Source organism: Bidens hawaiensis, unplaced genomic scaffold (genome assembly GCF_021521415.1).
Source record: "Bidens hawaiensis isolate Kalapana, Puna unplaced genomic scaffold, B.hawaiensis_p1.1 tig00027861_1, whole genome shotgun sequence".
In the NCBI taxonomy this organism is placed as follows: Eukaryota; Viridiplantae; Streptophyta; class Magnoliopsida; order Asterales; family Asteraceae; genus Bidens; species Bidens hawaiensis.
In genome coordinates, this window is record NW_027494529.1 from 33,416 (window position 1) to 45,932 (window position 12,517).

General features: G+C 36.6%; 1 protein-coding gene across 2 annotated transcripts; it reads right to left on the reverse strand.

Annotated features, from left to right (window-relative positions):
* Positions 1-10,129: 10,129 nt before the first annotated feature.
* Positions 10,130-11,685, reverse strand: LOC143576052 (uncharacterized). Of its 2 annotated transcripts, none has more exons than XM_077060247.1 (4): positions 11,576-11,685; positions 11,340-11,455; positions 10,484-10,611; positions 10,130-10,386 (listed from the first exon to the last, which is right to left on the reverse strand). In XM_077060247.1, exons 1-4 carry the CDS (start codon positions 11,625-11,627, stop codon positions 10,275-10,277), a joined length of 408 nt encoding a protein of 135 aa, XP_076916362.1. In that variant the 5' UTR covers positions 11,628-11,685; the 3' UTR covers positions 10,130-10,274. The 2 variants fall into 2 exon arrangements, with proteins under 2 accessions (XP_076916362.1, XP_076916361.1); XM_077060246.1 differs by having other exon boundaries at positions 10,132-10,386; positions 11,331-11,455.
* Between the last annotated feature and the right edge of the window lie 832 nt (positions 11,686-12,517).

The window sequence follows — 12,517 nt, forward strand, 5'->3', positions numbered from 1 at the left end:
TAACCATGGATCTTCACACACCATCTTTCGCCTATACAGCTCGCAGGGCTATACGGTTCGTATAGGACCTAAGTTGTTGAAGACCTATATGGCTCGTATAGGGCTACGCGGGTTGTATATTACCTGGAAAAGTTGTTTTGTGTGTTTTCTTCATACACTTGTCAGTCATGTGTGGCCTATACGGTCCGTATAGCCTTATATGAGTGGCCCATATAGTCTTATACAAGTCGTATATGCCTGTACAGTCACCATAAGGGCTGTGTATGAAAATTAATAAATCATATCCCAATTTTATCCATACCAACACTTAGGGGGTGTTTGTTTTTTCTTCAAACATCTTCAAGGGAGCTAATGTCTGCAGGCGCGCAGACATTACCCTTGAAGACTGTTTGTTTTTTTTCTTAAAACAGATCTGAAGTTATCTTCTTTCATCTTAAAAGAAAAGCAAGGAAATCTTGCTTAAAACATCTTCACAAAAAAACCCTACTCTTCTCCCTTTGCAGCCACCCTCTCATCCACTGCTCCTACCACCGTCCGCCAACACCACCACCCACCGTACGCCGCCACCACCACCCCCGTACCCCGCCGCCACCGTCCACCACCATCCACCGCCACCACCACCGTCCACCACCCACCATCCATCACCACCACCGTCCACCACCCACCATCCATCACCACCACCGTCCGCCACCACCACCACCATCCATCACCGCCACCACCACCATCCATCACCCACCACCACCACCATCCATCACCGCCACCACCACCGTCCACCACCCACCATCCATCACCACCCACCATCCATCACCACCACCGTCCGCCACCACCACCACCATCCATCACCACCACCGTCCACCACCCACCATCCATCACCACCACCATCCATCACCACCACCACCATCCATCACCGCCACCACCACCATCCATCACCCACCACCACCACCATCCATCACCACCACCGTCCACCACCAACCAAAACCATCCATCACCACCACCCATTGTCCACCACCACCATCCACCGCCACTACCCACCGTCCGCCGCCACTACCACCATCCACCACCACCACCTTCCACCACCCACCAAAACCAAATCGGCATGGAAAGCAAAGACTAAAAACTAGATGTAACTTGAATAAATGACTTCTATCTTGTGAGATAAGTTTGACAGTTATGCAGACAGTATCAGCTTATAAAAACAAACAGTCTTATATTTTCAGCTTGCAGATCTTCAGACCACATCTTCAGTTGCAGACATGAAAACAGATGAAATCAGCTTGCAGACAGTTTATGTCTGCAAAAACAAACAGCACCTTATGCACACTTCAAATATCATTCATTAAACGTCAACTAATTAATTTAAATGGTAACAAGCAAACCATTATGTTATCTCTTAGCCTTTAGTATGTTTTTAGAGTTAATCCAGCTGTAGCTATGTAAGTTACAATTAGTTTCTTGTTGTCGTAGAAAGACTTTAAATTCATGATAGGAATAAAATGCCGCATAAACATGAGTGGTAGTACAAATATAACTAGTTGAGATTTAATTTTAGAAGTAGCTTTTGAACTCGTGTAATACACAAGACTTGTCAAATACTTCCTCTGTCCATTTGAAAGTGTCCACATTTCCTTTTTAGTTTGTCCCATTACAAATATCCACTTTCAAACTTTATTAATTAATTTCCAAATTTACCCTTAAAATGCAATCATTCTAACTTTCTTAAATTTTGTCTTTTTATATATGTCAAAGGCATTATAGTAATTTGTTTAGAATAAAGTACAATCATTCAAATGTTCTTAAATTTTGTGTTTTTCAAACCATAACACTTGTAGAGAGACGGAGGGAGTAATAAAAATAAATAAGTATCACTATTTGAAAGAACTGAACAAAATTAAAGGTAAAAGGAAAATAAAATATATACTAAAAATAATAAGTCTATAACTTAAATTTACAAAACAGAAAAATCTCTTTATATACAACATTTGTCAAAATTCCATTGTATTTTACGTTTCAGGTCATTGTGCTATATGTATTTACCATTTTGTCTTACGTTTCAATCCATTGTGTTATATGCATTCATTATCGTTTTACGTTTCAGGTTATTGTGTAATATGTATTCATCATTTTGTTTTATGTATTAGATAATTTGTTGGTATTTTTTATTATATTTACATATTATTAACAACGGTGTTATTAGTATTAAAAAAGCATAATGATCATCTGAAAAACACAATGGCGAAAAAAACACATTGACAAACAGAAAGACACAATTACAAAAAAAGACACAATGGTAAGCAAAAAGACACAATGACGTAATTTTTTTTTGTATTTTTATATAACAAAATCATACTCATATTATAGATAAATAACGCTTGTTATTATGGTGAATTTTATTTAAAAAAATTATCATATGAAAAAGTTATATGCATTTAAAAAAGATGGGAAAATTAGCATGTGACTTGCATATGAAGAGAAAAAATGTGTATTATTACTTGTATACCATTTTTTCTTTGGTCCCTACTTAGACACATGTCAATTAATTATAGTTTCTCACACTTCTCATTTTTGTTAGCCTTTGTAGAATAACTCAACTTAGATCAAGAATGAATGTGATATTTTCGTATTATCCTTATTATTTTTTTATTAGTATAGTTAAATAGTTAGATTAGATTAGATAGTTGGTATATTATATTAGATGAGTGGGATTTCAATCAATAAAAAAAATTCCTTTTCATTTTTATAATCTTTATGTTTTTCCTCTATAAATTTTCATACACTGCTAATAGGAAACTTTAAAACTTCACGGTTCACACAATCAAAATACCACCTTTTTCTAATATAAAAGAAAATTAATAATTTAACATTTATTCGAATCTAGTAGACCATCATATCATGGCATTCAAGATTCCTCACGCACGAGCCAATAATAGAGATGGTAGTGAGTAGTTAGTGACCACTGAGTAGTGAGTACAATATACAAACATTAGAGCATTTCCTGTCTATCCTTAAAATTTTTGTTGTGAGGTTTTCTTAAATTATAACATAGGTTAGGAGCAGCTGAGTGGAGAAAGAGAAAAATTATTGATTTTTTATAAATTTGAAGAAATCTTGTTTGTTTATATTTATTTTTTAATATTTATTAAAATTAATTATAAGTAGAGGAGAGATAATATAAATGTATAAAACATATAATTTAATTGAACACAAGTTACACAATAAAGAAATATAGATTTTTAGTATAATTATAAATTGTTGAAGCTGAGGAAAGCTCTTATTAACACAAAACACACACATCATATATATAAAAAAATCCGGCATATTGGAGGCCTAATTATTCAATGTCCCTACACACCTGCTGAATGTTGACTTCAAATCATCGTCATCATCATCCATATCGAGTCCATTCATAAAAAACAAAGCACTATCATATAAAATTGCATATTTTGGTTTTAGCTAGATCTGAAAATTCTAAAATATTCATAAAAATTTAAAAGTAAACTGGATACCGTATGAAATGCATCCACATCTTATGTATAAAATTTCAAAACATTAAAATAAATAAATAAACCGATACCCTATCGATAAAAGAAACCTATAAACCAAGATCTGAGTCACGTAATTTATTTTAGTGAATATATCGGCACATCACAAAATTTAAAAATAAATGGTTTGTTACAATTGTAACTCAGGTTATGAAAAATAAATATATAAGACTGCGATATGTGAAAATGCTATTTCATGTTTCATGTTTGTGAAGGATGATAGACCGGAAAGAATCCGAGTGTTTTATTAAAAAAAAAAGTTGATACATTACTACCACTCATATGTCAGTTTATTGATTGTGATGCCATTCATGACTATCATCATCTAACCCGATCGACCACCTCCCACCGTGTGACCATACTATCTTCTAGCATCAACCACCTCCAACTGATCACCACATACTCCACAACTGCCACAACCATGTTAACACTAGTATACACAAATCCTAATCCTAATCCTAATCCTAATCCAAAACCATTCACGTTTCTAGCCTAACACAAATTAATTTCAAATTCATAAAAAAAAAGGGTAGTTCAAGAAACCAAAGAGACGGTACCTTTCAAAAATTAGAAATATAGAAAAATAAAAATCGACCTTTAAGTAAAAATAAGAACCAAAAGATAAATGAAAAAAAAAATGGTCACGTCCATTCATTTTTATTGTGACTGCTAAATAATTTGTTTATTTATATTCATTCGTTTATATTCAATCTTGGTTGTTAATGTTCATTAGTTTGTGTTTCTTTATATTAGTCAATTGTAACTAATAAAAAGCATCTAGTTACGACAGAAAGGCAGGTAAGCGGGCAACAAGCTGCGCCGCTACCCCCTTTTGAATGGCAAAACCGATCCATTGAAAACAAGGTTATCGTTCTTCGACGTCGTTGAGTTACTGTGCACGACCCGCTGAACTCTTTTAAAAAACGTAGCAGCATCCGGGGCGAGTGACCCAAATGTATTAAAAGCAAAAGGGATGAAGGCATGTTGATTCTCAACACATGTCTTCTTGTGCTTAGTAATTTTTCCTGCTTCTGCCTTTAGCACCGCCTTCCTAGCAACAAACCCGGTGTCCCTAAGCCCGACAAGAGGGGACACCCCAATAAGGTCCACACAAGCATGCTCCCCCCCCCCATTCAAACACAAGAATGTCCGATGGTCGGAGAGTAGACATTCTTTCACGCGGATCCGACAAGAAATTCACATGAGCCTCTTTTTTTGCCGAGATTCCTGCCCGTTTTAACACATTACAAAGGACATTTCTGACCAAATCATTTGCTTTTATTTGTTTAACACATTAGTCAATATATTTGTTTATTAAATGCTTTTTGTACTGTATATACTTAAGTTTACCATCAAACATTTAACTCATTGTTTGCTTAATTAGTTCGATTGTGTTCATTTAAAAGGTTAATGAATGAACAGATCCTTTCCTTAACCAACGAATACAACACACTGACAAAATTTCTTTCAATAATTTGTTTGTAAACCGTTTGCGTGTTAGATAAAACCAGACAAACAAACACAAACAAAGCCTCGTTCAGTTAACCGTGAATATGCATGCTTCAAGTAGATAAAAACAGAGTATATCACCCGTCACCCGACATACCTAAACTTGTGTGAATTCTCACAATGATTAATTTTTAGTTAATGGAAACTAGTATTATGTTAATGCCAAAACAGTGAGTGTAGACGAAACCCAGCTAATATCAATACTCAAAAACTAGTATTATGTTATTGATTTTTTCAGTTTACTAAGTGGGTTGTTGGGTTTCTGTTGCGGCTTGGCCCAGTTTTGGGCAGCTCATGATTGTTTATCATTAGGCCCAGTTTATTTTTCTTTATTCGGATTCTACAATCTAAATGCTAATTGTCTCTCTATATAGAGGTGCACAAGTTAAACGATTAACTTCCCAAATCGTTTAGTAACCGTTCCACCACTAACCAGTTTCTATTTGGTTCTAATTGCCGGTTAGAAACCGGTTTCCATTATTGATTAATAAAAACCGGTTAACCGAACCGGTTATTTAGTTTTTTGTTTTAAAAAAAAACCCAGTTTTTTCCAGTTAACCGTTCGGTTATACTAGGTAATACCCAACCCGATTAACCTATATTGTATTGATACCCAACCCGATTAACCTGTATTATAACCAATCTCTTTCTCTCTAACACTACCGGAAAACCTCTTTCTCTCTCGCTAACGTACATATTTGAACCTTTCTCTCTCTAACACCACCGAAAAACCTCTTTCTCGCCGGAAATTGTATACACTTTACACTTCATTCTCCGAGTCGTCTTCGTCAACACATTGAGGATTTCAGCCGTTAGTTTCAAGATCTGCCGTTACCGGTTATCAAGCTCTCATATCTGCCGTTAGTGTTTGGTGGCCTTCCAGATCTGCGGTCATCTTGTAGCCCACAGTGACGTGTCCGGAAAAGACAGGAGGAGTCTTCTAGACGTAGCGTACTTGCCGGAGGAGTCGTACGGAACACATCGAAACACGGAGGTCCCGTGTGTGGGTCTTGAAAGCCGGTTTTCCTTACCCATTACTATTACTATTATACTATATTATTAGTATTATTATTATTAATACCATTACTCAGTATTATTACTATTATTATTATTATTAGTAGAAGTATTGTTATTGTTATTTTTATTATTATTATTACTACTATTATATTATTATTATTATTATTATTATTATTATTATTATTATTATTATTATCTTGATTGGGTGTTCTATTGCTTGTGTTTGCGTGATTAGTTGCAATCATAGAGCGTAGAAACCATGACTACTACTTGAGACCATGTCTTGAAACGAGGGGTGTAGGAAACGGTAAAGATAGGGAGTATATATTGCGTTTGGCTTCTTGGAATGTAGGAACACTAAATAGTAAGTTGCTAGAATTGGTAGATGTGCTTAGAAGATGTAGGGTTCAAATAGCATGCCTCCAGGAGACTAAGTGGAAAGGGCATAGAGGGGCTGAGTGTAATGGGTATAAGTTGTGGTACTCGAGGTCTGATGGAGCTAGGAATGGAGTGGGGATCCTAGTGGCTAAGGAACTACAACTAGTGTGGTGGAGGTGATAAGACATAATGACAGGATTATGGTGTTGAGATTAGTATTAGGAGAGGAAGTAGTGGCATTAGTCTGCGCCTACGCGCCTCATGTAGGCTTAGGGGACCAGGAAAAGAGAATTTTGGGATTGTCTAGACGCGGTGGTAGGGGGCATACCGAGAGGTGAGAGGATTTGTATAGGAGGTGATTTTAATGGACACATTGGTAAGGCTAACGATGGTTTTCAAGCCGTACATTGGGGTTTCGGTTTTGGTGAAAGGAATGAGGCAGGAATAGAACTCCTAGATTTTGCGGTGGCCCATGACCTAGGAATTATAAATTCTTTTTTTAGGAAACAAGACCCTCAGTTGATCACTTTTAGCAGTGGCGGACGCGACACACAAATTGACTACCTTTTAATGAGGCAAGGAGACCAACGTTGGTGGAAGGACTGCAAAGCCATACCTAGGGAGACGGTGGTGGCTCAACACCGACTGCTGGTAATAGATTTAGGCTTCAGAAATAAGCGGACTGTACGTGAGAAGAAAGGTACACCTAGAATTCGATGGGGAAATTTGAGGGACGAAAATCTCCTACTGTTTAAGGATAAACTCAAACTGCAGACGCATGCTCGACTAAATGGGGACTCATCTCATATATGGGAAACTATGGCTACAAAGATCATCCAAATAGCAAAGGAGACTCTCGGGGTCACAACAGGAAAGACAGGTGGGCATAAGGAGTCTTGGTGGTGGAACGAGGCTGTACAAGATAAGATAAGGGACAAACAAGGATGTTTCAGAGAGCTTAGAGCTTATGAGGTACACGAATGAGGAGGAGCGCGTGGAATTGAGGGAGAGCTACAAAACGGCCAAGAGAGAGGCGAAGAAGGCAGTTGCGGAAGCAAAGAACGCGGCTTATAAACGGATGTATGAACGTTTAGAAACAAAATAGGGGGAACATGCTATGTTTAAGATTGCCAAAGCCAGGGAGCGTAAAAGGCAAGATCTAGGGCCGGTGAAGTTCATAAAGGATACAGATGAGCATGTACTAGTCAAGGAGCGGGACATCAAGCTAAGATGGCAAACCTATTTCCACAATCTTTTTAATAATGGGAGAGCTTACCAAGAAGAACATGACAACACAACCTCCCAACGACAACAACCGAATAACTGCTACTGCCGACGGATCACACAAGAAGAGGTGCAGACTGCACTTAGGAGGATGGGAAGGGCTAAGGCGGTTGGCCCAGACAACATACCCATCGAGGTGTGGAAGTGTCTTGGAGAGAAAGGAGTCATGTGGTTAACTACTTTGTTCAATAGTATCCTTAAATCTGGTAAGATGCCAGACCAATGGAGGAGCAGCGTTGTAGTTCCTATCTATAAGAACAAAGGAGACGCCCAATGTTGTGGTAACTATCGAGGAATCAAACTACTTAGTCATACTATGAAGCTATGGGAAAGAGTGATTGAGGTTAGACTTAGACGAGAAACTCAGGTTACGGTGAACCAATCTGGATTCATGCCGGGGCGTTCCTCCACAGAGGCAATACACCTTATAAGAAGATTGATGGAAAAATAACGGGAGAAGAAGCGTGACCTGCATATGGTGTTTATTGACCTAGAAAAGGCATACGACAGTGTTCCACGACATGTGCTTTGGGAGTGCTTGGAAGGTAGAGGAGTACCCAAAAAATACATAGAGATAATTATGGATATGTATATCAGGAGTGCAACAAGTGTCCGTGCGCCAGTGGGTGATACTAATCTATTCCCTGTAGAGGTAGGTCTTCATCAGGGGTCAGCGCTGAGTCCGTTTCTTTTTGCAGTAGTCTTGGATGAGTTGTCAAAGTCGATTCAGGAGACGCTCCCATGGTGTATGATGTTCGCAGACGATATTGTGTTACTTGCTGAGAGAAAACGGGATCTAAACATGAGACTTGAGGAGTGGCGAACAGCCTTAGAGAAAAAAGGTTTAAGGATCAGTCGATCTAAGACGGAGTATCTCCACTGTGCTTTTGGAAAGGTAAATGACAATGAGGACGCACAGATTACCATTGAAGGGCAGGTGGTTCCGCAGGTAACGAAGTTCAAGTATCTAGGATCATTTGTCCAGAGCGATGGGGAATTAGACAGTGATGTGACCCATCGAGTTCAGGTAGGTTGGGGTAGATGGAAAGCAACCACAGGTTTATTGTGCGACAAGAGTTTCCCAACTAAACTAAGGGAAAATTTTATAGGGTTGCAGTAAGACCTGCAATGCTATATGGAACAGATTGTTGGGCCATCAAGAAGGCACAAGTGCGGAAGATGGAGGTGGCAGAAATGAGAATGCTCGTTGGATGTGTGGGCACACAAGGTTAGACCGAATAAGAAACGTCGTGTTTCGGGAGAGATTAAGGGTGGCGAACAGTAAACAAGATAAGAGAGTGGAGATTGAGATGGTTTGGACATGTGAAGAGAAGACAAACGACGAATCATGTTAGATCCATAGAAAACATTACTATAGAGGGGAGAATGGGTAGAGGAAGACCTAAATTGACTTGGGATGAGAGGATTAAGAATGATTTGATAGACCTAAACCTCTCCGAGGACATGGTTGAGGATATGAATGCTTGGAGAAGTAGAATTAAAGTTAATGATTTTTAGGGAGAAAGAAATACCTTAGGGCTTCTATTTACCTTATTTTAGTCACACACCATAATAATATTTTCTCTACATAAATAGTATTATTATTATTATTGTTGAACTCTGATTTTCTTTGTATTGCTTCATACATGTGTACTTTAGAGCTGAGGGTCTCTCTGGAAGCCACCTCTTTATCCATGTGGATAGAGGTACGGTGTACCTACATCCCACCCTCCCCAGACCCTACTTATAACTATGCTATTGGTGGGACTTTACTGGGTATGATTAATTGACTGATTGATTGTATTGTATAGATAATTCTTAATAATAAAAGAGAACCCCTAACTATTGTCATGCAGGCCATCTTAGACACGTTATATCTTGTGTTTAGTAATTTATGCAGTGGATTGTTCATATAATCATATGTATCCGTGTACCTGGTTCATTTCCCTAACATGGATTCCTAGTTAAGGGACCATTCATGTTTCGGCTCACAAAATAAATATTTAATTAATAAGAATATGATCTAATAACATCCATGGATTTCTAGTTAACAAGAATCTAATTTCATCCATGAATTTTTAGTTAACAAGAATATCATATACCGCCCATGAATTTGTAACACGAACGAATATAGTTTAGGACAAATCAACTGACATCAACTCGAGTACTTGCTCGTCGCAAGACCTATACACGAATTTAAACCTTTTAATCCTAACATAATTTTAGTCGCTTTACCACCTTAATTATGTGGTTTTCTGTTACTACGAAGTTGACATAGTACATAAAATATCAAACCTAGAATAACAAGATAAATATCAAAATATAATATATAAATATATTCCCACCCATGAAACCTATAAAATACTAGAAGCATCTACATAATATTATATTTACATTATCATCGTCACAGACACATTATATTATATTTACATCATCATCATCGATCGTCAACTTCAACTAAGAAAACAAAACACACAAAAAGTTCTTACAGTTTTCTAGTTTAATTAATATAACTAGAAACTTAAAACACACACTGACACGCGTTGATCAAGTTCTAATGCCATTCGTAGCAACATGGAACTGTGAAGCATATCTGGATGGCGTTTCGGTCGCAATCACCGGTGGTTCGTTTAAGAACGCCCATCGGCTATTAATCCACCTGCACAATAATCCAATTTTCATTTTATTACTATATATAATCACCATCAAACTAATAAACTTAACTAATATTAAAGTACATAAAAATAAAAAATTACCAGCCATGCTTCTTGAACAGTTTCTCTCGCTTCTCTTCATCATCATCTTTTTGAGTTTCTATGATAGGATCTTCTTTCGTAATTGGAAGAGAGGTAGATCTTCTATATATCTTTCCACTTCCGTTTTTCTAATATATAATATATTAGAAAATAAAGAGTAAGCTTCGTGTATATAGTTTAGTAGTCTTTTATCATTTTCATTAAGAAAACGAAAAGGAAACAATTTTATCGTCTTTGCCACTTCCATAAAAAGAAATAAAATAAAAACTTTCTCGTCTAACCCCTATGACTTCTAATACTTACTATTTAATCCACTTGCTACAAATTATTTGTAATATATAACGAAAATAAAGAGTAAAATTTCTCTTAGAAACTTATATGGATAGGCAGGCGTACCATTTTTATCCTTTGATGAAAGTGACTATAATAACTAAATCCAATGGACAAAAACAACGGTTTAAATAAATAACTAGATTATGTTTACTCAGTTGTTGTTTGGCCCGAGTATAAGGCCCATCCGAGAATTAACAGGTGTCATTAACGGGTTGCATAATGACCAAGTTGGCTTAGGAACAACCAAGTTGGTTGGAGATTGCCAAGAGATGAGATGCAACCAAGTTAAGGTTTATCAAGAGTGAAACCGAGTTAGGATTGATGAGTTGTAATCAGTTTTTCAAATTATATTTTCTGATTAATATAAACGAGAGTTAGCCTTTTACTTCATGTTTATATTATCGATCCGTGACTTGAGATAAAAGTGGTTTATCGACACTAAACACACAAAACCCTTTTATTTTATTTACACTAACTTTTGTATCCTTTGAATTAATAATGATTTAGAACTAACCTGATCTACCTCAGAAAACGTGTAAGTTTTCTTAAGAACAGCATGTTCTTCATTAACGTTCTTCTTTGATCTCCAATAAGTTGCAATTTCTTCCTTTGTCATCGACTTGTTCCTCTCCAGATGTACTAACAACAAATATAAGCAGTATAAAGATTAACACGTACGATTCCTACGGTTCTTAATTACTTATTATATATTATATATAATTAGTTAAGATTCATGAAGAAAGAATAAAATTAAGTTACCAGATTTTGGATCAGGAACATGCGAGTCCCAACCTGCCATTAAAGAACCCATGTTTTGTTTGTTAAAACTCTTCTTCAAAACCAGTGTTTGTTTTCTCAAGTGATAGGGGTGGTAGCGAGTCACCTTTTGTGTGTATATATATATATATAATATTGTTTAGGTTTGAGATATAAATGAAACGTGGAAAGCCATCTTTGGGGGCGAATGTCTTTTAGTACTTTGATCTTATCTTTAGTCAATTTAAATGCTCACTAAAATACTTTAATTGATATTCAACAAACATAAAATAAATAAGGTAAAAAAACATTAGTGAATTTTAACAGTCTATGACACACTGCCTAGGAAGATCCACGTCTTGTTATTTTACGAGAAATGCCAAATCATTGTTGAGGCAATGTTTGTCGGGAGCGTCACAGAGCTGACATCGTCACCTACATATGTTTATTTTTATGACCTGACTCCAACGTTAGAATTATCAGAAGATAGAATAGAATATTTTAAACGAGTTATATAGTGTCTTATACCTAGGTAGTCATTTGCGTATTTACAGATATTGAAATTTAGCTAGGTGATTTCATTAAGTGACATGGGTTAATATTGTTTATAGTTTAATTTGCTTGACGTCAACAATACGATTATCAGTTATACTATAATAAGTAGATGTATAATTTCCTTCCATTAATGATTGCCTAAATGAATTCCCGAGTTCTTGATTACTAGAAGAATGGATGATCAAGTTTAGTGAGTGAATGCATGAATGTAAGAGTATTATTATTGATTTGAATCCGTCCATTACAAGTATGGATCTCTCTCTCTCTCTCTCTCTCTCTCTCTCTCTTATAGGAGAAGAGAAAACGTGAATTACGTAAAGTACAATATTGAGACCCCTGGGGGAGGGACTATTATCCTTCGGTCAAATGGTGAGACCTTGGGGGAATGAC